General features: G+C 53.7%; 1 protein-coding gene across 2 annotated transcripts in view; it reads right to left on the reverse strand.

Moving 5' to 3' along the window:
- The window catches only part of LOC111141220 (synaptopodin), a 34766-nt gene extending 22767 nt beyond the window's left edge, over window positions 1-11999 (reverse strand). The window contains exon 1 of one of the 2 annotated variants that reach the window (XM_022493630.1): window positions 5646-5697. Coding sequence is in view for 1 of the 2 variants with exons in the window: in XM_022493629.1 (XP_022349337.1) it covers window positions 11490-11892 (403 nt within the window). In the remaining variant the exon portion in view is untranslated. Of the gene's footprint in view, window positions 1-5645; window positions 5698-11489 lie in introns of those variants that run through there. The other variant, XM_022493629.1, reaches the window with a different exon arrangement.
- Window positions 12000-24821: the final 12822 nt, after the last annotated feature.

Raw genomic sequence — 24821 nt, forward strand, 5'->3', positions numbered from 1 at the left:
TTTCTGGCCCTGCTCACCCTGAAGAAGTTGTACAAGACTGGGGTTCGCAAGATTCCCTCGGTCCAGTCCTCTGCTCTGCTGGTCTCCAGCTCAGTGGGCTTCGCAGGGCACCTCGCTCCCTGAGATGGGTCTCTAGCATGGTCTGCTGGGTTGAAATGAGAGATGGAGTCTGGCAAAGACTTGGGAAGCTGTCAAGAGCTTTCACTGCTAGCATCACTCTGGTGTGTCTGAGGCCCAGAGAGGGAAAGAGCCTCAGTCAAGGCCACACAGCCAGCATGTGCTGACAAGAGGTCCCAGGCTCACAGCTTAAGCCTACGGCTGAGCTTCAGGCCCACCCAGGCTCACTGAGAGCGCCATCTGCCTGGAGGCTGGGCAGGGGTAGGGGAGGGAGAGCATTCAGCCTCAGGCCCAGAGCCAGGGTGGGGTGGGCGGAGCCCCCAGCGGGAGCCCTGAGTGGGGCCTGGCAGCTGGGCCTGGGGGAGCCAACTGGCGCCCGCTGGGTGATGGCATGCTGACTCCCCATGCGCGTGACAGTCTATTTTTTAATCAGCACCCTCCCCCCAACTCCATGTACCCTCCCAAAGGGCCCAGTATCAGGAATCATGTCCTGGCTGAGACCAGAGCCACCTTGGAGACTAGGGGGAGGATCCCCAAGTCCCATCGCTTCAGGGAGCCCACAAGTACTAAACATCAGGGCAGGAGGGCTGGCAAGGAAGAGCACCTCCCACCTGTGTGACCTTGAGCGGGTCCCTGGACCCTCGGACCTCAGTGTTCCCCATCCGTGTAGCGAGAGGAGGCACGCCGGACTCCACAGGAGTTCATTTCAGCTCAAACTCTTGGGGTCATGACACCTCCTCGCCAGGCCCTGGCAGAGCCTCTGGGCCCACAGCCCTCCCAGGGTACACTTGATCCTCCCTGACCTACTCCCAGGGGACAAGGGGGGTGGGGAGAAAAGAGGCTGAGCAGCCTCAAGGGCCAACCCCAGAACCCCAGATCCCAGACCTCAGGTTCCTCTTTCCAGGACCTGAGGGACAAAGATGAGGAGGCTCAAAAGGAATGCTGTGTGTTCTTAAGCAGGTGGCCTGGCCTCTCTGAGCCTCTGGCACACCATCTAGTAGAAGAGTTTGTACAGAAGCTATCTTCTGTACAGAAGCAAAACTGCCTGGGTTAGAATCTGGCCACTTACCAGCTGTGTGACCTTGGGAACTTCACTTAACCTCTCTGTGCTTCAGTTTCCCATCTGTAAAACACTGATAATAACAGCACTTTCTTCACGAAGTTACATGTAAAGACCTTAGGATGCCCTTGGCACACAGTTAAGTAACCATAAACATTAACTTTTTTCTTTTAAGAACTTTGGTTTTTATCTATCGAACACTCTTAGTCTCCAAGAGATTTTATTCCAGAAGATTAGATGTGTGAGTCTCCCGTCAGCCTCCTCTCCTGTCTGTGGGGCTTATTCAGCCCGCCCCTTCCTAGCCTCTCTTGCTGGCTCCATGTTCTTAGTGTCTGCCGAGCTCTTTCTCGCCCATGATCCCCTCACATCTTTTCTACCCCATTTCATCGCAGCTCAGAACCGGAGCCTGGGCCCCAGAGGAAACGAATGATTTGCCCAAGACCACCAACCAGTTAGCTAAGACCAGAGGTTCAAGTATTTGTTCCCGAAGTGCAGTCCAGGCCCTTTTCCACTGCACTGTACCCATCCTCCTGCCATCAAAACCTGTTTCTGGCTAAACATCAAAAAGCCACTTATCCCAGGGGCACCTGGGTGGCTCAGTGGGTTAAAGCCTCTGCCTTCGGCTCAGGTCATGATCCCGGGGTCCTGGATCAAGCCCTGCATCAGGCTCTCTGCTCAGCAGGGAGCCTGCTTCCCTTCCTCTCTCTCTGCCTACCTATGATCTCTGTCTGTCAAATAAATAAATAAAATCTTAAAAAAAAAAAAGCCACTTATCCTGATATGAATCTTGAGCTAGTGTCCATCTCCTCAAAGGCTTTCTATTTTCACAGAGATCAAAACATGACAATGCTATCTCAGAAGTAATAATTAACTTTTTTAGCATTTATCATCATTTAATTTCAAGACAACAGTAAAGATAGGGTTTATTATTATTTCTATTTATAGATGAGGAAATGCAAGCCCAGAAAGGTTATAGAATGTGCTTCAGATCTCCCAGCTAGCCAGGAGGAGAACCCAGGGGTCCAGCCACCGAATCTGGATGTTAGCCATGCAGGAAATTGGTCACACAGGAGTAGACTGAATTTTGCTTCACCTGCAGTGGCCCTGGGAGGCTGGGCAGGGGAGGAGAGGGTTGCTACAGCTCTACACTATACTGCCTCAACGAGTGGAAAAGATGAAGCCAGGATGGTGGAATTTCAGGCAGTGGCCAGTTGGTAAAGATTTCATTCTGGAGAGAGAGGGCTTTTGTAAGCCTCTGGAATTACAGGGCCTGGAGGCTGTCCCCACATTGATTCCTCTGGCCACACTGGGTAGCAACTGAGCCCCAGGGTCCGGGGACAGTTCACAAAGAACTATGAGCTCACACATACACAGGCCTAACTCAGCAGAGCCCAGCCACCCCTCTGACCAGATCACAGGCCTGGGGCTCCTTTGGGTCTGCAGCCTGAAGCCATGAGCGATGAAGGCATTTTCATAATCTGCAGCCAATGGTCGCCCCCACCCGTACCCCAGCCCCAGCTTCTGGTTTAAACCATTTATTGTCCTTTGAAATGCCCTTCCTCCCAACCAAATCCCTCCCCTTCTTCTAGATCCAGGTCCTGGACATGTCTCCTCCATGAAGCCAGCCATGACCACTCCTTCAGATAATACTCAGGTCTCCACTCCAGTGGAGTGAGAGAGCCCTTCCCTAACTACCAACACAAAGTAGCCCCTTCAAACTGTCCTCCATCTCAGTAGCATGGCTTTTATACATATATATATCTTTTTATATATCTGAAAATGTCTTATTTCTTTGCCATCTTTTTATATATATATTTATATATATATTCTTTTTATATATATATTTATATATATATCTTTTTATCTATCTGAAAATGTCTTATTTCTTTGCCATCCTTTTTCTGGTCTATCTCTCTGATCAAAATGTGAGCTCCTTGAGGACAGGGACCCATCTGTCTTGTTCACCACCGTAACCCTAGTGCCTAAGGACCCACCTCATCCTGTAGCTCACCAGGGACACTGAAGTCCATAAAAAGAAAGGGATTCATCCAAGGTCACACAGCAAGCAAGCACAGATATCGGCTTAATACCCAGCTCCCTGCTCTGCAGCCCAGGGCACTTGGCATTCCCCCCCCCCCCCCCCCCCCCGTTGACCCTCTGCTGGCCTATCTAGTCCCTGCCTCCACACAACAGTGGGGGCCAGCGCCTACAAACCCTCCACAATGGAGGCACCCAACCCAAGCTGGGCAGCCCTGCCTGCTTCCCCCCTCGGTCCCGCCCTTCCTGGCATCAACAGCTCTGATGAGCTCATGTCTGGAAGGCTGGGAGCTGCCCTGAAGGAAAAGGTGCCTCTCAGGCCAGGCCCCTAGACCTGCAGGTGTGTAGAGCCCATGCGACGTCAGCGCCAGCAGGTGGAACGAGTGTGCTGACCCATGCCCCGTCCACCTTCTAGGCTCAGGGTGACATGTGGCAACCATGGCAAGAGGGCACGACCAGGGGGAAAAGAACATTCAGAGAAGTTTTCCTCCTGTGCTTCTCTCATCTCTACAGCTGTTCCTGTGTCACTTGCCCCCCTCCCTTATCAAGGAGCTGCTCTGTCCTAAGGAAAGTGGCTCTGCTGCCTTCTACTCACAGAACTACCGTGGGCCGATCTCATCCCATCCCCAGACTCAGTCTCCCCAACTCTAGAATGGGGAGTTTAGATAAAATGCTGACCGAAGAGGCTGGGGATCCTCTATGAAGTGGGTACCTGAATACTACAGGGTTTTGTCCTTTTTCTCACCTTAGGGGAAGGGCAGCAGCCAACAAGAGAGGGAAGGCATTAAAGGTTTTATTTTAACCATAAATTATGATTCCAACCACAGCTTAATTTGGGTGCTAGTTTGGGATGTGGGGGGAGCTAGTCCACAACCTGCAAAGTGGGGGCCACTCTGAAAAAAGTGGGAGCTGGGGGCAGCACGGCAGCAAAAAACTTGTCTTTCGGAAGTTCTCCGAATATCAAACTACGTGATTCTGTGCATTCCCCTTGTACAGATGAGGAAACTGAAGACCAGAGAGGAGAAGAGCCTAACCAAGATTTCATATAGAGACAGAGGCCGGGGACTCCACTCCAAATGACATTTTCAACTCCCTCAAGGAGCTCCATCCCACTGTCTGAGGTAATACGGAGGTTGGTCTGTGGCTCTGTCCCCCAGCACAGGACGGGGGCAGGCAGGGGGGTGGTGGTGGTGACAGCCTGGTGGGCACCATGACTTCCAGTCCCTCCCAGCATACCCTAGTCCCTCTGATCAGCATCTGATCTCATCCTACCCTTGCAACATGACAGGGGTGGGGCACCCTGGAACTGCCCCTTCACCCACCTGGTCCCTGCTGTCTCCAAGGCAGTTGTCCCCTCAGGGGTCACTCTGCTCACTCTCTCATGGGGAGCCAGAGAGGACAGGGCTTGCCTCCAGATCACACAGCAAGTTGGTTTATTCCAGAGCCACTTGTCACTCAGGATAAGGTGGGGAGTTGGGTGTCTGGCTCTTCCCTGCTCACTCTTGCTCCTTGTAGATAACCCAGACGGGGAATACAGGGGGTCCCTGTCCCAATTCAGAGTAAGCCCATAACTGGGGGTGGGGGGAGGGAGAAAGGCAGACCCTTTCCCCAGAGCCCTCAGAGAAGCCTTCTCAGGGGCTGGTTGGAGCCCGATTCCGCATTGTAGGGGCTCGGGAGGAGCCCCACCCTCCCCTCACTTCACCTCCTTGGCCCCTCACCTTGGAGTAGTGGTCCGGGAGTTGTGCGAATCTGAGACACAGCCCTTAAGACAGTTCCTTCTCTGCCCCCCTAGGCGCTCAGGAAGGGCCTCGATTTCCCCAGAGCGCTCGGCCGGTGGTCCCCGCGGTCGGAAGGTTCCCGTGTCCTGCAAGCCTCGCCCTCGCCCTCGCCCTCGCCCTCGCCCTCGCCCTCGCCGCGGGAGCCGGCGCCGCCGCCCCGCCCGCGGGAAGCGGGACGCGAGACCAGCACACGCCGTTCTGCTACCCCACGGGCGCCCATGTTGGTCAACCCGGCGCAAGCCCAGCCCGCCTTTCCCGGAGCCGGCTAGGGGCCGCAGACCCCTCCGGCCGGTGCCCATCCGTCAGCCCTGGCTGTCCCGGTCCCCGAGGTGCTTGCGGGTTGGGACTCGAGAGCCGATGCCTCCGCGCAGCCCCGGGAAGTAGCTTCCCCGCGTCGGGGCGTCCTTCCGCTTCGGGGCTGCTCCAGAGATTCCCGATTTCTCAGACTCCCCCCGCCCCGGCCCCCGCCACCGTACAGATGGGAAAACTGAGGTCCACAGTGTAGCAGCGACTCGGCCAAGGTCACCCTGCGCGCGGGCACTGGAGTCCAGATGTGCCACCTCCACCTGCGCGGCGCGGGGAACAGCACAGGTGGGAAGGGGCGAGGCTCGCCGGGCGCCGGCACCCCTGCCCCGCCAGCGCCCCTCACTCACCTCCTGCCGCCGCGCGCTGTCCCTGAGCTCACCGGCGCCGCCGCCGCCACCGCGCACCTGGCCGCGTCCGTCAGTGCGCTCCGCCCCCGAGACCCCCGCCGTCTCCGCTCCGCCCCGGGCGCCCCCTCCGCGTCGTCGCCGCCGCCGCCGCCGCCGCCACCACCTAGCGGGCTGCTCCGGGACTCGGAGCCGAGAGCCGGGAGGGCTGGGCGGGCGGGCGAGACGCGCTCCTGCCTCTCGCTCCCCGGGGCCCTAGCGCCGCCCCGCCCGCCGCCCCGCCCAGCCCCCCCGGAGGGGCGACTCCCTCAACCCCACCCCGCGAGCTCGGCCCGGGGATCCCGGCGGTCCCCCTTTCCTCCCGCTTTCCTCCCTTGTGCCACACTCGAATGTCTCGTTGAGTCTCTCTGTTGCCTCCTCCTTTTTTGTATCTCCAGGTCGGTCCCTAAATCCTCTGCTTTCATTTCACCCAGTTCTTCCTGTCTCCCCATCTTTTCTCAATCCCACCAACCACCCCTTTCTTAAATGGGTCTTTGTGATTCTTTCCCCATAACTGAACTACCCCCACCTCCCCAGCCCCTTTCCTTTCATACCCAGATGCTGTACCCCTTAGGGCGGTCTTCCCTCCCCCTTCTCAGCCTAGGTGACTAGAATAACTGTCTACCTCGGTAGGACTCAGGCAAATGGGGACCGAGGAAGGTTGCCACCTCCCCGCTGGCCTGGGGCCATCCCAGGGCTTAACGGGTAGGTCAGCAACAGTAGGGGGTAGGGAGGCTGTGTGGCTCCTGGGTTTCAGTTCCCCATCTTTTCGTTGAACTAAACACCACTCAGATTGAGCTCAGCAGAGCCCCAGGACAGTGGTCAGTGTGCATCAGAGTCAAGGGGATGCTGTTACAAGTCAAGACGCCCACCTTCTAGCACACCCTCCCAGTGGTGAGGAGGCCATGGGCTTGGAAACAGTTCTGATAACAAGCACCCTTCACACTCCCACCAATTTTGAAACAAAACTATGCTTGGAAAAATGTTGACCTGGGTTTTCACCAGAGTTTCCCTAGGTCCCAAGTACCCCACCCCTCCAACCAGGATGGTTCCACTTTCATTTGTCTTTCATATCAAGGTTCTGTGTTTAGATTTCTGCTAGAGGAAGTTAGAAGTGTGCTGACAGGAGCCCACACTACCAGAGGTCCTGTGAAACCCAGAGCTGCAGGTGGCCTGGGTTTGGGGGACATCCCCTCTCCCCAGTGGGGACAGCATGCAGGAGGTCAGGTGACAGAGGGGCAAACCCTCCCTGGCTGCTCCCATCCCTCTGGTGGGCCTCAGGGTCTGCAGAGAATTCTTCTGGCCTTGTGGCAGCTTTAGCGCTGGGGCTGTCCCAAGTGGAGGTGGGAAACATGGAGGGGGTCCTGGGGATTGGCACCGGGTAAGCTACTTCCTGCCTGATGAGTACATGTGCTAGAAAAGTGGCTATAGCCCAGCCTGTGGGAAACCAGGAAACAAACTGTGTGGGTGAGAGAGAGAGAGAGAGAGAGAGGGAGAGGGGAGAAGCTAGAATTACTGTGTGGGTGGGTATGAAAGAGACAGGGATGGGGAAGAGGAAGGAGGACAGAAAGTGGTTCAGTCTGTACGTAGGTGTGTGATAGTGGGTGTGCAAGAGTGGATATGCCTGTAGGAGAGAATGTGTGCATTCAGGAGAGATTTTAAAGTATAGGTATGTGAGCAAAAGAAAATGGAGAGAAGAACATGCTTTTAACCTGTATGTAAGGAAGGGAATATGTGTGCTTGGATATTTCCAGGTGGAACTGTAGTTCTGTGTACAAATCTGTGTATTCTGTGTGCACATGTGTCCACATGTGAAAGGTAGGCACGCCTGAGTGAGGGATGTGTGTGTGTGTGTGTGTGTGTATGTACTAGTGTATGCCTCATGCATTGATATATAGGTGTCTGAGGGTATGCACATGTGTACACGTGTGTGAAGATGTGTAATTATATATGTGTGCCTATTGGCATAAGAACTGCATACATGCACCTGTTGGGCGGGGGTGTGAGCGTGTGTGCATATGCGAGGTACATGTGAGCCTGTGAGCTTTGCTCCCACACCATTGCCCTTCTCTTCTGGTCACTGTGGAATGTGGAAGTGAGAGGGGGCATGGATGGTATCCTGCCTGGTATCTGCTCCGTCCTCTCTCCCACAGACCTAAAGAGCAGGGGCCTTATCTTTGGCCCAGTGACCAAGGTCAGCTCTTATCATGGCCAGGGGCTCCTCTGCCCCAACAGTATAGACACAGCCAGGGGCAGGGTGTATCTGACAAGCCAGATCCACACCCTCATCCCAGCCTTAGAGGCTCAGAGCAGTGTCCGGTAAGAGTTGGAAAGGCCTCCAAGTCCTTAGATAGATACCCTGGGTCCCCAATAGCGAATGGCCTAGAAAAGAGGGAAGATGGCTCTCCCCAAGCCACAGATACAGGAGGGCTGCATCAGCAGTGGGTCCCAGGTCTCCCTAAGTGTATTCGGTGTTGGGGGGGAGGGTGAACCATGGCTTGGCAGAATCCTGCACCATCCTCCAGAGCTTGAACAACCTTTTTCCAGCCCTAGGTGGGTGGAAGAACACAGCCTGCTGCCTCGTTTCCATGGAGACAAGGCAGCACAGAAGGTGGTTGAAAGCAGGGGCCCAGACCTCCTGGGGTTCAAATCTCTGCTCCTCCACCCACAGGCCTGAGACTGGGACAAGTCACTTAAATTCACTGTGCCTTAGTTTCCTCATCTGTGTAGCAGGGATAAGAAAAATGTGAATTTCATAGGGTTGTTTAGAGGATGAAATGAAGTAACCTATACAAAGCATTTAGGATGGCGTGTGGCGGCCGAACTTGGCGGGGGGCAGGGGGGGATGGCAAAAGCCCTGAGTTCTAGCTTTAGCTTGGCACCAACGTACTGTATGACCTTGGACAGGCTGCTTGCCATCTCTGGGCTTCAGGGTTGCCACAAGATTATCTCCAGAATGATGGCAACCAGCCCTGCCCAGTTATGAGCAGCTGAGACGTTGCAGTGAGGGCAGCAGCTCTGGGCTCTCTTGATGAGCTGTGGACCAGCTACTGCTGGCGGAGGCCCAGCCGTGAGCCCTACCCAACACCTTCCTGCCCCTATATATTCTCTCCTGATGGCAGGAAACTTAAGCTGCGGGCTGCTGCCCACCTCATCTCGCTGAACCCTTTGCCCCTTGAGCCTGCGACGACCCAGCTCTGCCCCGCTCAGCTAGTACTCAGGCTCTAGAGAAATGGCACCAGTACCCACCCACCCCAGGTGGTGGGTGCCCAAGGCAGAAGATGCCATGACCCATCCTGCAAACTGCCAGGGGGCACTCAAGAGAGGCAGGTATAATTGCGGAAGGACGGGTCTAATTGTCTGAAGATGCTTATAATCCCTTGGCGGTACTGGGAGGAAGCTTTAAAAGGAAGCCCTAATCCGCTAATAACCTGGCAGCTGCACAGGCCTCTTCCCTCCGGATCTCCAGGCAGAGAGAAGGGACTCTGGCTGCTCCCTTTCCCGAGGGAGCAGAAAGGCCAGAGTGGGCTCTGACCCAAGACCACCCGGATTTCTACTCTCCTGCAAGACCTAGCTTCCTTCCAGTCTCCGCCTCCAAGAAGACTTCCCTGAGACACATCGTCCTAAGGTCACTCTTGCCCCCTCCATCCCTAGAAATGTTCAGGACAGAACTGGAGGCCATCTGGCTGGACATTAAAGGAAGAAATGAACCAGACTGCGAGGAAGAAGAACATGATCGTAGTCTCAGCTCCCACACTATGTGACTTGGGCAAGGGACTTAGGTGTCTGAGCCTCAGCCTTGTCTCCTGTAAAATGGGGAGATTTTGCCTTAGAAGACTGTATAGTGAGAGGGTTGAGAATGGGATACTACAAAATGACCAAGCTCTGTGTAAGGAGCCAATAGGAACATGAAAGGTGGCCCCTCTCCACCCTTCATCCATGGTCTCTTCCACTCCAGGAGGTCACAGACAACACTCTCCCCCTGTAACTCTAGGATACGGTGGTGGCTAAGAACAAAGTCCCGTACTCAAAAAGCCATGGTTGAATCATGGCATAGCGGTTTACTAGTCAGGAGTCTTAGACAAGTCACTTATGTTCTTTGAGCCTCAGTCTTCTCATCCAGGTAATGGACATAATCATAGTACGTCCCTCATGGAGATTGCTCTGAGGTTCAGTGAAATGATATATGTAAAGCACAGTGGGCTTGGCACATAAGGGCTTACTTAACGAATAATAGCTTTCATACTGTTGAGTTGGTGATGATCATTTTAATTATTATTAATGTCCATCATGTGATCACTCTAAAATTTCCAAAACACTACCCCAATCTAAGATCACTGCAACCTCACAATGGCTCTGTGAGGTAGAGAGGGCTCATATTTAATTTTGTTTTCACGGATGAGGAAACCAAGGGAAACTCACCAGAGGAATGCAATTTGCTGGGGTTTGGCCAGTTGGTATCAGGTCTAGAACCAGCACCCATGGCTCCTCACACTTGGCCAGGGTCTATGAGAGGGAAGGGAGCAGGTACTGGGGCTTGCAGGCTCTTGGGGACTTGAGTTTGGGCTGACTCTGGTATGAGGGCCCATCTCCAAGTTCAAGGCTGCAGGGCCCTCCTGTGTCTTCCTTCTTCTTGCCCTTGATGCATTGAAGGCATCTGCTGGATCCTGCCCAGCTGCCTGTGTGACCCAAGCATAGGGGAGTGGGGAGATGGGGGGGGGGCGATGCTGGCCATGGGTGGTGGTCAGGGCCTGGCGAGAATTATTTCAGAAAAGAGAGTGGGCGGGATGGTCAATGGGCTGTCAGCCAGGGGATCAGCCATGCCTGCAGAGAAACGACGTGTTCCTCCAGTTTCCTGACACATTAACCCTCCCAGGCCTGGGTCCCCCACATGCCCTGTGCCCCCAGCATCTGCTGGCAGTGGCTCCTGCCTCAGCAAGCATGGCTGGGCTCACGTCCTCTCCATCTGGGCCCACTTCAGGGTTTCCATGGGCCCAGGCAATGAAGGTGATTCAGTGTGGGTTTCCTTGTCTGGCTCTGCTCTGCTCTCTCCTTAGCCTGCGGGGGGGGGGGGGGGTTGGGGGGTAGTGAGGGGAGCGGGGGCGGGGGGCGGGGGGGGAATGCTTTCCCTTCCTCCTTTCCTCCCTCCTTCCTTTCCTTCATTTCCCCCTCCCTCCCTGACTCCCTTCCTTCCTTCCTTCCTTCCAGGCAGTGCACTGTGAGCTCTTCCCTAGACACTGTCTTTGGGTCTTCGCCCAGGCGATATGGATGGATCAGACCATGCCTCTGTCCTCTCTAACAGATGGGAAACTGGGGTGGGGAGAATGTGGCCCAGCTTGGCCACCAATAGGCCACCCGGAGCAGTGTCTTCCTCACTCCGGGCCCGTTTTTCCACCTGTAAAATCAGGAGGTCCAATCGGATCAGACAGCCTCAACCTCGAAAACTGCACGAGGGCAACAGCCTCATGGGCTTTGCCCAGTGCTGCGTCCCCAGCACCCTCGGGCAGCCGGCACATGATGTGTTCAGTGAGGCGGTCCTGCCCTGTCATTGCCTGGAATCCAAGGCCATTTGTTGCCACGGATGATTAAGGGGGGACGAGAGTGAGGGAAGGACTTCCGTTGGCCAAGCGTGATCACAGGGCTTTCTCTCGTGGACTTTTCACGTGCCCTCTTTGGCAGAGGAAAGAGTGGGCATAGATGAGACCCAGCTGGATCTGCACAGAACTCCCAGCCCCCCATCTCCTCACAGCTATTAATTGGAGTGTGTCCATGGGACTGGCAGCCCAGGAGAAAAGGTCATGAGCTTACCTGGTTTCTGGGCAATCCTGGGTCCCGCGCTGGGGCGGGGGGTGGCTATCACCACCTGCTGAGCCTTCACTGTGTCCCAGTCCTTGCGGACCCTGTAATCATGCTGGGGACACCCTTGGGCTTCCCTGGAGCAGCTGGGTGGCTGGATGCCCAGGGCATTGGGCAGGTCTGGTGCCCCTTGGGTGGCTCTGCAGGCCAAGTTGTCCCCATTCCTGCTGGCCACCCTGTCCTCCTCCAAGTTCATGAGCCCCGCCTCTCCCTGCAGGCCCTCCTCGCCACTGCTGTTCGCCTCAGCCTCCAAGGCCAGACACCTGTAGCTGCCATCAGGGATCCGGAAGGTGGAGGGGGTAGGCCTGTCTTCGCTGAGTCCATGGGGTGGAGGTGGGAGATGGGGACCCAGCATGGTGCAGCTTCTCCTCAGGGAGGCGGGGAAGCTGGGGCCAGGCTGGCTGCCTGTGTGAGCACCGGTCTTTTCTCCTCTTGGTGTCTCCTCTCTGGCTTGCTGAAGCTTTGTCTTCCTCAGCCAAGTCCCAGAGCTGGGGCAAGGTCCAACTGTGGGGCCCTCCTGAGCTGGGTGGGGTAGTAGGCCCACAAGCCTTCCTCTCAGCCTGTGTCCGGGCTGTGAGGCCCTCCTTCAAGGTGATCTACCTGCCCAGAGAGAAAAGAAGCAGCACGTGAGACAGTCTGCTGGGTGTTTTGGGCTGAGTTCCTGAGACCTGTCCACCTTGACGGGGCCGTGAGAATGGGCTGGGGTTTGGGGTACAGGTCTCACACACCCATGGGAAAAATCCCAAGCTTCAGCCATTCAACATCCCAAATTTTCACCATCTCCTTATGCCACATGACCCCTTGTTTGCTTACTATTTTGCCATAAATCAACTTTAAATAACTTACTTCTATTATTTCAGACTTATCTTAAGTACGAATGGCAGGAAAACCACAAGTATGTTGTGCTAAGTCGTTTCCCCCCTAATACACGTTAAATAAATATCTAGTTATTTAAAGATACTTAACTGGGCACTGCCTAGAAAGAATTCTTTCACATGCCAGCAAAGGTACATACACCACAGGAATCCTGGGAACAATGGGGCGGAGGATATAAGGCTGGGCCCAGGGACTCCCTGAGGAGGCTGTGCGCCAAGCCAGGGACAGTGGCAGCGGTGTGCTTTTGTGCCAGGCTTTGAGCTAGACCCCCAGCCCTGCCACCCGTGGAGCTGGCAGCAAGTCCCATGGCCTCTCTGCACCTCAGCTTCCCCATCTGTAAAATAGGAACGTTAATATCTCCAATGTGGTGTTGCGTGGAGGATTAAGTGAGAAAAGGCCTGCAGAGGACTCCGTTTGGGTTCTGACATGTAATCTAATACACGTTGGCTGTTCTTTTATTACACAAAAATGTCTTGAGCTTTTATTGCATGGCAGACTCCGTACAAAGCCAGAGTACAATGGAGGAAAAAGAAGATATGGTACTCTAGCTTCACGAAGCCTTAAAATCTGGTCGGGGGAGCTGTGAATGATAACAAGAACCATAATAATAACAGTGTGATTATTTATAAATGTTAACAATGAAGATGATTTCAGAGAGAGGGGACAAGGCTTCCCATAGGGTGTACGGGATGCGGGGAGGGGATGCGTGGGAGAGGAACTTGGGCGGAAGAGCTGGCTGGGCTGGGAGGCAGATGGAGAGTGGGTGTAGAGGAAGAGGGAGGAGTCCAGGCTGCAGGCAGGTTTGTCGCTCTGGTGACAGGGAGACTTTGTTCATAGAGATCAGGAGTACATGGGAAGGAGCGGGTGTCCAGAGGAGTAGGGAGACGAGTTTGATTTGGCTTCCGCAGGAGGGAAGTGTGTGTCAGCTCCATGTAGGGGCCTGGAGAGCAGAGGAGAGCTCCAGGCTGGAGAGAAAGGCTTGAAAATCATTTGTGGAAGCACAGGGAGGAGGTAGACAAGATGCCCCTGGACGGGCAGATAGAGCTTAAGACAGGGCCAGTGGCCATGGACACTGGCCGGAAACCCTGGCATTTACAGATCTTGGCTAGCGAGTCCATCACTGCTTAGCTGTGTAATGCAGGCAAGTGTGCACCCTCTGAATCTCATCCTATCGGGAAATGGAGAGAGAAGAACCACCCCACAACACACACACACACACAGGCTGGCCATGAACTGTGAGAATCCTGAGATGTGACGCAAGTCTGGGGACACTGGCGACCTCAGGGCTTGCACTGACCTCATCTGCTGTGGTACTTGAACTGGAGGTCACTCCTCTGCGCCCCCCACCACCAGGTGGGGTCAGGCCTCCCCACCCCCCCCACCCCAGCAAGCTGGCCCAAGGCCTCAGCCTCCGGTTGGCGCTGCACCAGTGTTTTGTGGTAGGCAAGAGGAAAGATAAGGGCACTACCAGGTCCTGGGGCAAATCAGTGCCAACCAGGGAAAGGCGAACAAGCGTCAGGATCAGAAAGATAACAGGCACCTGTTACAGCAGCCTCAGCGGCAGTGAAATGAGCACAAAGGAGCCAACCTTCTCCCGGAGAAGAATTGAACACCTGTTCCACGCCGGGTTATTCATGGAGGGTGTTGAAATAAATCACCAAGATACGCTTCGAGAGAAGTACTGCTGTTAGACCATTTCAGAAGTGAGGAAACTGAGGCTCAGACAGGTGAAGTGACTTGGGCCTACGTCACACAGCTAGTAAGCGGCAGGGCGCCATCTGGACACAGCTCTGGCACCTTGACAGTGAGGATGAGGGTGGATACATAGAGACATGGGAGGGATGGCTCCTGCACCTCTCTCCTCTCTGGACTTTTTCTCACTCCCCAGCTGCTGCCAGATTTCACACTAGAGTGTCACAGAATCTTAGACTCTCATGAAGAGCCAGTAGAATTCTGAAAAAAACCTAACTGGCCATGCGACCTTGGGCAGGTGCCTTCTGTACTCCTAGTCCGTTTGCCCCAAGGCACAATGGCGGGGTTGAGCCAGATGGGGGCAGGTCTCATTGCAAGATGCCATGATTCTAAGCCCTTGGAACCCCGCTCCCCGCCCCCAGCCACTGCCATGGCCACCCACACCATCACAGAGCCAGATGGCAACAGGCAGAAGTGGGCGTGGGGGGGCAGGGCTCCCTCTGATACCCCACGGGAGCCTCGCCTCGCTCTATCTCTGCTTCTGTTTTGCTGTATTTGATGGTGGCCACGGTTTCCAGGAAAGAAGAGAGAGGCGGAAGAGTTAACTTTCCGCCACCCACACAAATATTTTTGGCCGGCTTTGTCTTTGGGCTGCCAAGCCAAGAGGGAGGGGTTGGCAGGAGCACTCCAATGCAAGTCTGCCTCCCAAAGAGGGAGGACTCCCAAGCCAGCTGGGGGGCCTGGGCAGGCCCCTTGCGGCCCGAGTTCTGGAACACCCACTGAGCTCGGGAGCCCCGTGCAGGGGCAGGTGGTCAGGACCCCCAACAGGAATGACAGCTGCCCCTTACTGAGCGTCCCCTAGTGGGTGGCCACACCTTGCACCCAATGCTCCTGGATGACAGGTGTGTGGGTGCTGTCTACAGATGAGGAAACTGAGGCAAGCGGAGATAAATTCCAAATCCAGAAGCACACCATGGCTGAGTGGTAGAGCGGGACATGTGTCCAGCTGCTGGGCTCTGTGCTCTTACCCTCTGCTCTCAGTGACTGCAGACTAACTCCAGGAACCCCCACAGAGAGCCTGCCTGTGTGGGAACATCTCCAAGGTGGACAGGAGAGAGCCTGCTCCAGTCTCAGCAGAAACGGGTGGGGAGGGGTCTTCTAATTCTGGCTCCCTCAGACCCACATCCCTCATCACGGCCACAGGCTCCAAGGGCACAGAGCCTCAGCAGGCAGGGGTGACACAGAAGGCACAAACCTGTTGTCCTCTTATCAGGGAGGGCAACTCTCAGCCCAGAGCCACGGAAAGCTCTCCCAGGTTGTCCAGCAAGTCCGACGCCAGGCCGGCACTAGGACTCAGGCGCCCAGGCACCTGCCTCCAGCTAAGCCCTGCTCCACCCTGAGGGGTAGGCTTTCCCTTCTCCCTCCCCTGACCTCAGGGAGCCCAAACAGGGTACCCAGCTGAGCTGATGGTCAGATGCTCTACAGTCCCTGTCCACGAAGTCTGAGGGCCTGCCCAGATCTCCCGAGGGTAGGCCCAGGGAAGATGGCCATGGCAGCCTCATGTTCTTCCTGCTGTTCGCTATGTGATGGGAGGGAAGGGCATTGGAATCAGATCTGGGTTCCGATTCTGACTCTACTATTCAGTGGCTGCCTGACCCTGGGCAAGTCTCTTCATATATTCGAGCTTCAGCTTCCCCAGCTGCAAAATGGGTTAAAGTAGGGCCGACTTCAAAGGGTTGATGCAGGGATTCATTGAAAAACACAGGCTCATTCCTTTCCTCCGCAGGGAATGAGGGAGCACCGCTGTGTGCAGCTCCGCAGCTGGGCTCTGGGGGTGAATGTTAGCACAGTCTGGCCTCCCCAGGTTCCTCATCCACAGTGCCCACAGCCTGCTGTAGGGGAAGGTGGAGGGAGTGAGGAGTGGTGAGGGTTGGGCTTAAGTGGGTACATTGCAGGGGTCAGGGCACGGGGTCCCAGTTTTGACTCTTCCACTGACTTGGTGAGTCTTGTCGGGGGAAAATCACAGGCTCTGATTCCACAGTGGAGAGATGGAACTAGGTAGAGAGGGGAGAAGCAGTCCAGAAAGACTAGACCCTCATTCCTCTGAAGGCCCTTTTGTCCCAGAAGTCTTCGTACCTGGCCTCCCCACCTGCAGTCTTCCTGTCTCCACCCTCTCCTGGGTCTACTCCATTCTTCTAAAGTGCAGCCTTGAATGTGCTCCCTTGCTCAAGGACACTCCATGGCTCCCCATTTCTCACAGAATAAAAGAAAACAAACAAAACAAAACCAAAAAAGTCCAGTTGCCAACAAAGGGAAATGCAGATTCAAAGATCTCATGATTCTTGGTTGAAGGCAAGGAAGGAGGGCTTCCTGGGGGTGACATTTCAGTTGGATTTGAAAGACCTTGACAGGAAGTGTTCGGCATTCTGATGGATGGAAGGTACTTCATCCACCAAGGCCCAGTGTAGGCAAAAAGGCAGGACTGTTTGGGGATGAATCTGGAGAAATGTGATGGCCTCGATAGGCTGAGGCTAGGTCATGTGTGGCAGGGCAGCAGGAGGTAAGGCTGGAAGACAAAATCCCCAGGCCCCAGCTGCCTGGAGGCTCGTTCCTCCTAGCTCGAGATGTGATGCAAGGGCAGCACGATGGGATGAGGGGAGCCACCGCAAGGCCCAGTTCTAGGGGTTGGGCCGGGAGGAAAAGGTGGGAGCCGGAAACCAGGGCTGGCGTGCAGGGATCCCTGCCAGAGGAATGCTTCAATGCCTGGCTCAGCGCCAGGCACATAATAACAAAAACAACGATAATAGCTGATGTTTATGAAGTGTTTACTATGTCAGGTGCTGTTCCAGACACTTACTGTGCAGTAACCCATCCTATCTTCATCACAACCCTATAAGGAAGGTACTATTATTATCCCATTTTACAGATGAGGAAGTTGTCACACAATGAGTAAGTGGCTGAGTCAGGGTTCATATCCTGATGGTCTAGCTCCAAATAGCACTCTCACCCATAAGACTATACTGCCTCAGTAGTATGACTGTTACTGAATGAATGAATGGGAAGGAAGGATAGGAGGAGGGAAAGTTGGAAGGGAGAGAAGGAGGAGATTATTTCCAACACCTGGTACATTGCCTGGCACATAGTAGTCACTCAATAAATATTTGTCAAGTAGAGTAATGAGGGCAGTGTGACTGAGGCATTAACTGTGTGCATAGCCGAGGGGCAAAAATGGAGTTTCCGTGGGGAAAGGAGTCGGTCAGAACTGGTCCAGATGGCTCAGGGTACCTCTACTTACCCCACCCTTGCCTGACAGCCCCTCAGCATCAGGAGTGAGTGGGGCGATAGTGTCCAGCCTGTCTGGAGCCGAGTTCCTCCTGTCACTGGAAAGAGAGCTTCTATTGTCCTCAAGAATCTGAGCTGAGAGTACGTTCCTGCCTTATCATTTCTCTCCCAATGAGGTGATGGGAACCAAGGTGGGGGGGCTCAAAGGGGAAATCCCAAGCACTCCCAACCTCTGGAATAGGTGAGCTTGAGAAAGCCCAGCATTCACGATTACCCTGCTGTATGTTCTCAGAAGAGTCACTTCCTTACAGTGGGCCTCAGTTTCCCCAGCTGAAAAAGGCCTTGGGCAGAATGGTTGGTGGGGGTAGGAGCCGCCAAGATTGAAACTATCCCCAAATCCTCCCTGAACTGGCCCTGTCCCTGCATTTTCCGGTGAGTGAAGTCAGTTCTAGAAGGATATGCAAGCGTGACCACACATTACTGACCCTTCCCTCCAGTGCTGCAGGGCAGATGGACCAATCCTGCCTTCCTTTCTTCCTGTCTCAGCCTCCAGCCATCACTGCCCTCGCTGCACAGCCTGCTCTGACCTCTCCTCCTTCCTCCCTACTTCTCTCCATTCCTCCATTCCCGTCTACCTCCTGGGGTGGAAGGAGCCAGTGGCAGGGTGGGGGGGTGGTATCATGTGAAGGTGGGGAGCTCTGGAGGCATCAGGAAACCATCCCTTGGTGAGAAGGAAGGGGCTGGGAAGAGCCCCCCAAGCTGGGCACGCTGGGTGGTCCCTGGAGGGATGAGTGTCAGCCGGACCTCAGTTCAGCCTTCCTATAGCTGGGTAACAGGACCAGTCACATCATCTCACCGGATTTCAGTTGGGTTTTTTTGCTAGAATGGCGACTCAGTCATTCATTTGTTCCTTCATTCATTCAACACATACTCATGAGTGCCAGCTATGTGCCACTGGCTATTTTAAGCACTGGTGGTACACAGTGAACAGAAAAGAGAAAAGCTCTGCCCACGGGACGCTCACATGTTAGTTGGGGTGGATGGGTAACAAGTAAATAAGAAAGCATGTCAGATGGTGATAAGTACAATGGAAAAATAATTAAGCAGGAAAGGGAAGCAGGGACTGCTCTGTATTAGGAGGACAGAGAAAACAGTGATATTAATATGAAAAACCTTGACAGATGCCATTCTGTGTTTTTATGGCACATGTATTTCAAGTTCACAATTAAGTTAAATTCTCATATGCAATTATAAATACATAAAATCAACATTAGGTGGCAAACTCGAGAACAGAAGCCTTGCAAACCTCTGGGAGATTTATTTCTTATGCTAATATTTTGATTATGCAATTGTTCATTTCATCTTCCTCTACGAACAAACCTACCGTTTAGATTGAGTATTTTTATAATCCTGGATATAAAAATATGACTTTGCGTATTAGCATTATCTCTTTGAAAACATTCTTTTCCAAGTTCATTAAATTGAGAGTGTCTCCTCCATGTAAAACACGAACTTGAGGATAACAATATTGATGTCACAGTGTTGTGAAGATTAAATCAGGTAATGTGTGTAAGTACTTGATAAGATACAACTATTGAAATCATTATTATTTCTGTTCGGGGGTGACTGCGGACATAATCAGAACAAAAGCTACCATTTATTGTGTACTGACTATGTACTGGGCACTGAATTCATACATTATATCAATTATGATCTTATTTATTCCCCCCAATAACTTCATGAGGCAGGTACCTACTATTATCCCCATTTAACAGAGGAGGGCAATGGAGGCCAGGAAGATGAGTCTGCCCTTGGTCTCAGAGCAGGAAAACCACTAGCCAGGACTTGAGGCTGCCTGGGACCTGAGCTGGCCACTGGGGGGCTCCCTGAGGGTCAGTGCAAAGAACCCCCTCATTCTGCCTTCTGCCATGCCCTGTGTGACCTGGGGCCACATCCCTCCACTCCGGGGCCTCGGTGACCCCCTCCAACCACACAGTTGCAGGGCTGAGCTTGGGGGCTCCACGTGGCTCTCCTGTTGCAGATTGCCCATGAGTCCCAGCACCCAGGATGCTGGAGGACTCAAGCCCATTCCAAATGGACGCCTCAAATCCAGCCTGCTCACAAAATCAGCCAAGTCCCATGCGCGTCACATCTATTTCTGCCCTGCTGGGTTTATAAATATGTGGGACAGGGAACCAGCTTGGGCAGAACCAGAGGGACTGAAGTCATGGCTATAAATACAGGGCCAAGGCTGGCTGGGGTCAGGAGGCGGATGCCGCAGGGTCAAGGCCGGCCTGGAAAACCACACCCCGGGGCGTCCTGCATGCAGTCCAGTCTCCTGGAAACGCAAGAGAACAGAGGCCCTAGGGGTAGGGACTTGCCCAAGGCCACATGGGCAGTGAGGGTCTGAGGTGGGCCTGGAGTACAAGGCTCCTGGCTCTGAGTAGAGCGCCACCTACTGTCCTCACTCATAAATACCCCTTACCCCGCCCTGCAGCTCTCCCCGGTTCAACAAACCCATTACATTAAGATTTAAGCTTCGGCTTAAAATAAGCAGAAAATAAAATAAAATAAGCTTCTGCTAATAACATATTTCTTTTTATGTATGATATATTGGGGTTCTCAAAAATTTCAGTTGAGAAAGAGTTCTATGACTAAAAACTCAGGAAATGACTAACCGTAGCTACCTCCCTTTCCATCCGACTCTTCCCACGCAGCGTGGCCTAGCCCTGCGCTGAAGCAGGCCATACCGACCCGACAGCCGACCTGTAATTTCCTCCCAAGTCTGCACTTGGCGACATAACTTTGATAGCTCGAAAATGGCTGCGCGGGGAGTTGTCACACCATAGAGACAGGCAGATGCTACAGATCAGGTTTTTTTTTTTTCCCCTGGAGAGCCAGTTGTCAACATTTATCAGTCCACCACTGCTTACGACCATAACTAGTGAATCCCTACTCTGCCTGTTTCCTGGCTGGCTGACCTCGGGCCAGTTCTCCATCGGAACTCTGCCAGCCTCCATTTTTTCCATCTGCAAAGTGGGAACAATAACCACACCGACAGCATAGCGACTGTCAGGCTAAATAAGCTTGTACCCCTAAGGGTTAGCACAGCGGTTTCCAAACCTGTCTTCATGTTCGAATCCCTGGAGGACTTTTTACACATGCCAAAGCCCCGGCCATCCCCCGGGCCAACTCAGTTACAGCCCAGGGATGTAGGACGGGGGCACCCGTGTATTTGGAAATTTCCCAGGTGATTCCAACATGCAGACAGGGTTGGGAACTGCTGGCTCACATAGCCTGCCTCTTGGCAAGCACTCAGCAGCTGTCCAGGAACTAGGAAAGAGAAGGGGGCAGTAGTGGGGAGTCTTGCTTGTATGTTGGTTCTATTTAAAGGCCCAGTCTGCCTAAAATGTGCAGGAGATGCTGCCTCCAGGGACCATGAAAGGAGGGTCTTGGCCCTCTCCTTTCCAGATGTGCTCTTGGACACCCCTCCACGCTCCAGAGCCGATGGGCGCAAGCCGATATACCCCAAGGAGGCCTCACTTCATGTGGTACTCAGCTGGCCAGCTGGGAGATGAACAGGCCTCAGCCAGGCCTCTCCCTCCCCTCCTAGAGAGGATGAGCTCGGCTCTTCTCAACCCACAAGCCAAGGATCCATGAAGTTTGGCTTAGCCTGGGAGACAGCGAGCTGCCGATTTGGAAGACTCAGATTAAGAATAGAGATTTCCAGTTTATGCCAAGGGCTTGGGGCCTCAGCCCAGCTTTGTCCTGGACCACTGAAAATGAAAGCAGTAGTAAAATGAAAATCAGTAGTAAACATATCCTGGTCAGTATGTACTGGGTTCTTCCTATGCACTAGGACATACCGCATCAGGCCCTTGACAGTCTGGTATGGAGCTATGCTCTCCAGTCCCGCGGCCATGCGCCGCCTGTGTTACCGAGCCCTTGGGATGCAGCGAGTTTACCTTGAGTTGTACTGTCAAGGAAGGATACCGCAAAGGTTTTGTGTACCCAAGGAAGAATGTAAGATGTCTCACTGATAACTTTCTAAGGATTTATTACATGATGAAATGATGCTTTCGTGGACTTCAATAAATGTGTATTATTAAAATAAATCCCCTGAGTTCTTTTTTCCCCACCTGTTCTTTTTACTTAGGTAGCGTGGCTGCTAGAAAATTTACAATTACATAAGTACGTGCATTATTTCAATATACAGTGCTGGCATGGAGGTCAGGAGGACATACTCTCCAATGCCGTGGTCCTGGGCTTTGAGTCCTATTCTGTACCCTGACACTTACTAGCTGGGAAGCCTTGAGTAAGTTATATAACTGTGCCTCGGTTTCCTTATCTGTCAAATGAGGATAATAATCGTAATTACCTCTTGTGACTTTGGTGTGGATTTAGCGTCCTGGCACGGACAAAGAATCCATTAAAAATCAGCATTCAGGGGACCATCTGGCACTTGGCTAAGTGACTTCCTTGGATTATCATGCCTCATTAGAAGCCGAGCTCCCTGTCACTGGCGGTGACCAAGCAGAAGCTGGGAAACTCCTTGGCAGGCTGTTCTAGAAGTGGCCAGAAAATTGAATGTGGGTGCGGGAGGCACTATGAGATGATCTTTGAAGATGGCTCCCAGCTCTGACACTGCTTCGCTCCAACATATCCTTCCCTTTCCCAAATTTTCATTCAACCCAACTAAATATAATAAAGACTTACAGGTGCCCCTGGGGGCCAGCGTCCTGCAGGACACTGTGGGGGAAAAAGAAGGTAAAGCAGACATGGTTTTGCCTACAAGCAGTCCAGCGTGGACAGATGGCCTGAGGCAGCTGGGCTATCACAAGGGCTTCCACAAGGGCTGTCAGTTTTGCTCACCGTTTATTCATTCATTCATTCATTCACTCATTCATTCATTCAGCAAGCAAGCAATTTTGGAGCACATGCTGGAAGCCAGGGCTGCTCTGTGAGTGGCGAGCACAGCCAGGACAAGTCACTCCCCTGGACGTGGAAATGTTGAGAGCAGGGAGGACAGGGAAGACAGATGATACACGAGGAGACAATTAAATAAGCCAGGTAATCACAGATTGTGAGGGGCGCTCTGTAAATTATAGAGGAAAGAGCACCCCTTCTGCTTTAATGTGGCAGCTATCGTCCCCAGGGCCACAGGCCTGGCACCCAGTAGGGCTCCCACAATGCCTGCTGCACAGATCTCAAACGAGAGACAGTGGGGGGTGTGGGAAAAGGGATGGATTGGTTCCGCCTGGAAACTTTCTCTGACATGGGGAATCAGACTGTCAGTCCATCAGTGGCCTGGTGAGGCAGGGAAACAGGCACCTGGGTCTGGAGACCCGGGTTCAAGCCAGAGTTATGATCTGCCATCTCCTAGGAGCCACTGACCCCAGGCAAGCTCTTTCTCCTCTCTTGCTACAATTTACCCCTCCCCAAAGTGAGGAGGCTGGATAAGATGCTTGCTAAGAGTTCCTTCAACTCTGGTAAGTCTATGGGTCTTCCTCATCCAAGATTCTGTGCCTTGATCCTGGAGGGCAGTGGGTGGGGAAGGGTGGAGGCTGTGTGGCATGGACACAGCTGGCTGCGGGAACATACCCAACCCCCTCCGGGGACCCCTCAGCTTCAGCATCCCCTGTGGGAGGAGCCAAAGTCAGGAGACACTGGCGTACAGTGGCCAAATATTGGGACTGGAAAGAGCTAAAGCCCCCATCTGATTCTTGGATTCCCTTTCCTTCAGGGCCCTCAGCCTTGGCTTGTTCACCTCCAGGGTCAGGGGCCTCGCTTTCCCTAGGGGAATTTCATTCATTCCATCCCGAGTGCCCCTTTTCTGTTGAGGTGAAATCTCTCTTCCGGCAGCCCCTTTCATCCCACCCCGCCGATCATAATCCCATCGTCTGAGCGTGATGGAACCACTTTGGCCCTCTTTTCTAACCTTCCTCCAAGCTAAACCTCAGTCCCTTCAAACACTCCACCAGGATCGAGTTTTCTGAGCCCTTCCCATCCCGTTCACCCTCCTCTACCGTCAGCCCAGTCTATCAGATTCTCGGAAGTGAACTGACCCCAATATTCCAGGAAAACCAAACCGGTACAGACCATCACCGCCTTCACTTTGGGCATTCCATCATCACCAACACGGCCAAGCACATTAGCCTTTTTTTCCTTTCTTTCCATAGCCGTACCTCTGCTGCGTCACATTGTCCCCATGGATCACAAAGACCTCACTCTACAACTGCTACTTGCATGCCACATCGCCCATACCATGGACCTGCGCTGTGTCATGTCGAGCCCAGTGGCGGATTCTGATCTGTATTTTGGCAAGTTTGACCCTCCATGGAAAGGTTTCCCTGTGAGGGGTGGAGTCAAGTTAAAAGAAAATAATAATCACCACCAACAACCCACCCCACCCCGCAGCCACCAGCACATACATGCACATGCAGGATAAAATAAAATAATGGAAGGGAAACATGTTTTGTCAACAGTTATCCAAAACTGTTATTAAGAAAACTCAGAACACGCTTATCGAAGCAATGGCTGAACAAGCGGGAGGCGTGGGGGCCCCGGGCGTATAGATCTAGGGCAATAGGGCGACAGTCTCAGGGGTCGGGGCAGGTGGCGGAAAGGGAGCTGTGACAGAAGATGCGGAAGGAGGAGGCCGGAGGTGCTGAGTCTGACTTCTGCAAATGTGGTGGTCTGTCCCTCCCTGAACTCCCGCTTCTCCTGGCCCCTGAAGCCTCTGCTCAGCTCACACCAAGTCATCCAGCCCCGCTCCTTCCACTCTCTGTGACCAAGGGCAGGGCCCTTCCCTTCCCTGGGCCTGAGAAAACGGGCCACCTATGTTTGCAGCTTCACATGGTGAGGGCAGCGGGGGCCAAAGTGCTGAACACGGTGCCTGGTCCAGAGCCACAGCCTAGCACCTCCCAGAGACAGCGGGGGGCAGCGCTCAGCCAACGGGCCCCATGTGCTGGGGGTCTGCTTTGTGGGGGGTGGGGGTCGCTGGAAAAACTGCTTGACGTTGGCTGAATCACTTTGCCTCTCGCATCTGTTTTCCCATAGGCAAACCAGGAATAATTACAGTGCCCACCTCAATGGGCTGCTGTGAGGATTGAAACCAGTTCATATAAGTAAAGGGCTTCGAGCTCACCAGTAAGTACACGGTATGTGTTATTGTGGCTGCCGCGAAGGGCTGAGCCAGGGGTTCCAGAAACCGTCTATCTCAGCACCGGCCCTCCAGCTCAGAGCTGCCGCGCCACGTGTGTGCATGTGTGCGTGGATCTGTCTCGTGTGCATGGGTATATGTGTGCATGTCTCTCTGTGTGACTATATGCATGGGTGAGTCTCCGTGTGTCTATCTGTACATCGGCGTGGGTCTGCACGCCTGTGTGCAGCTGTGTGTGTGTGTCTGTCTCTGCATGTGTGTGTGCATGTGTG

Source organism: Enhydra lutris, unplaced genomic scaffold, assembly GCF_002288905.1.
Source record: "Enhydra lutris kenyoni isolate GAN:26980312 unplaced genomic scaffold, ASM228890v2 scaffoldscaffold5, whole genome shotgun sequence".
Lineage (NCBI taxonomy): Eukaryota > Metazoa > Chordata > Mammalia > Carnivora > Mustelidae > Enhydra > Enhydra lutris.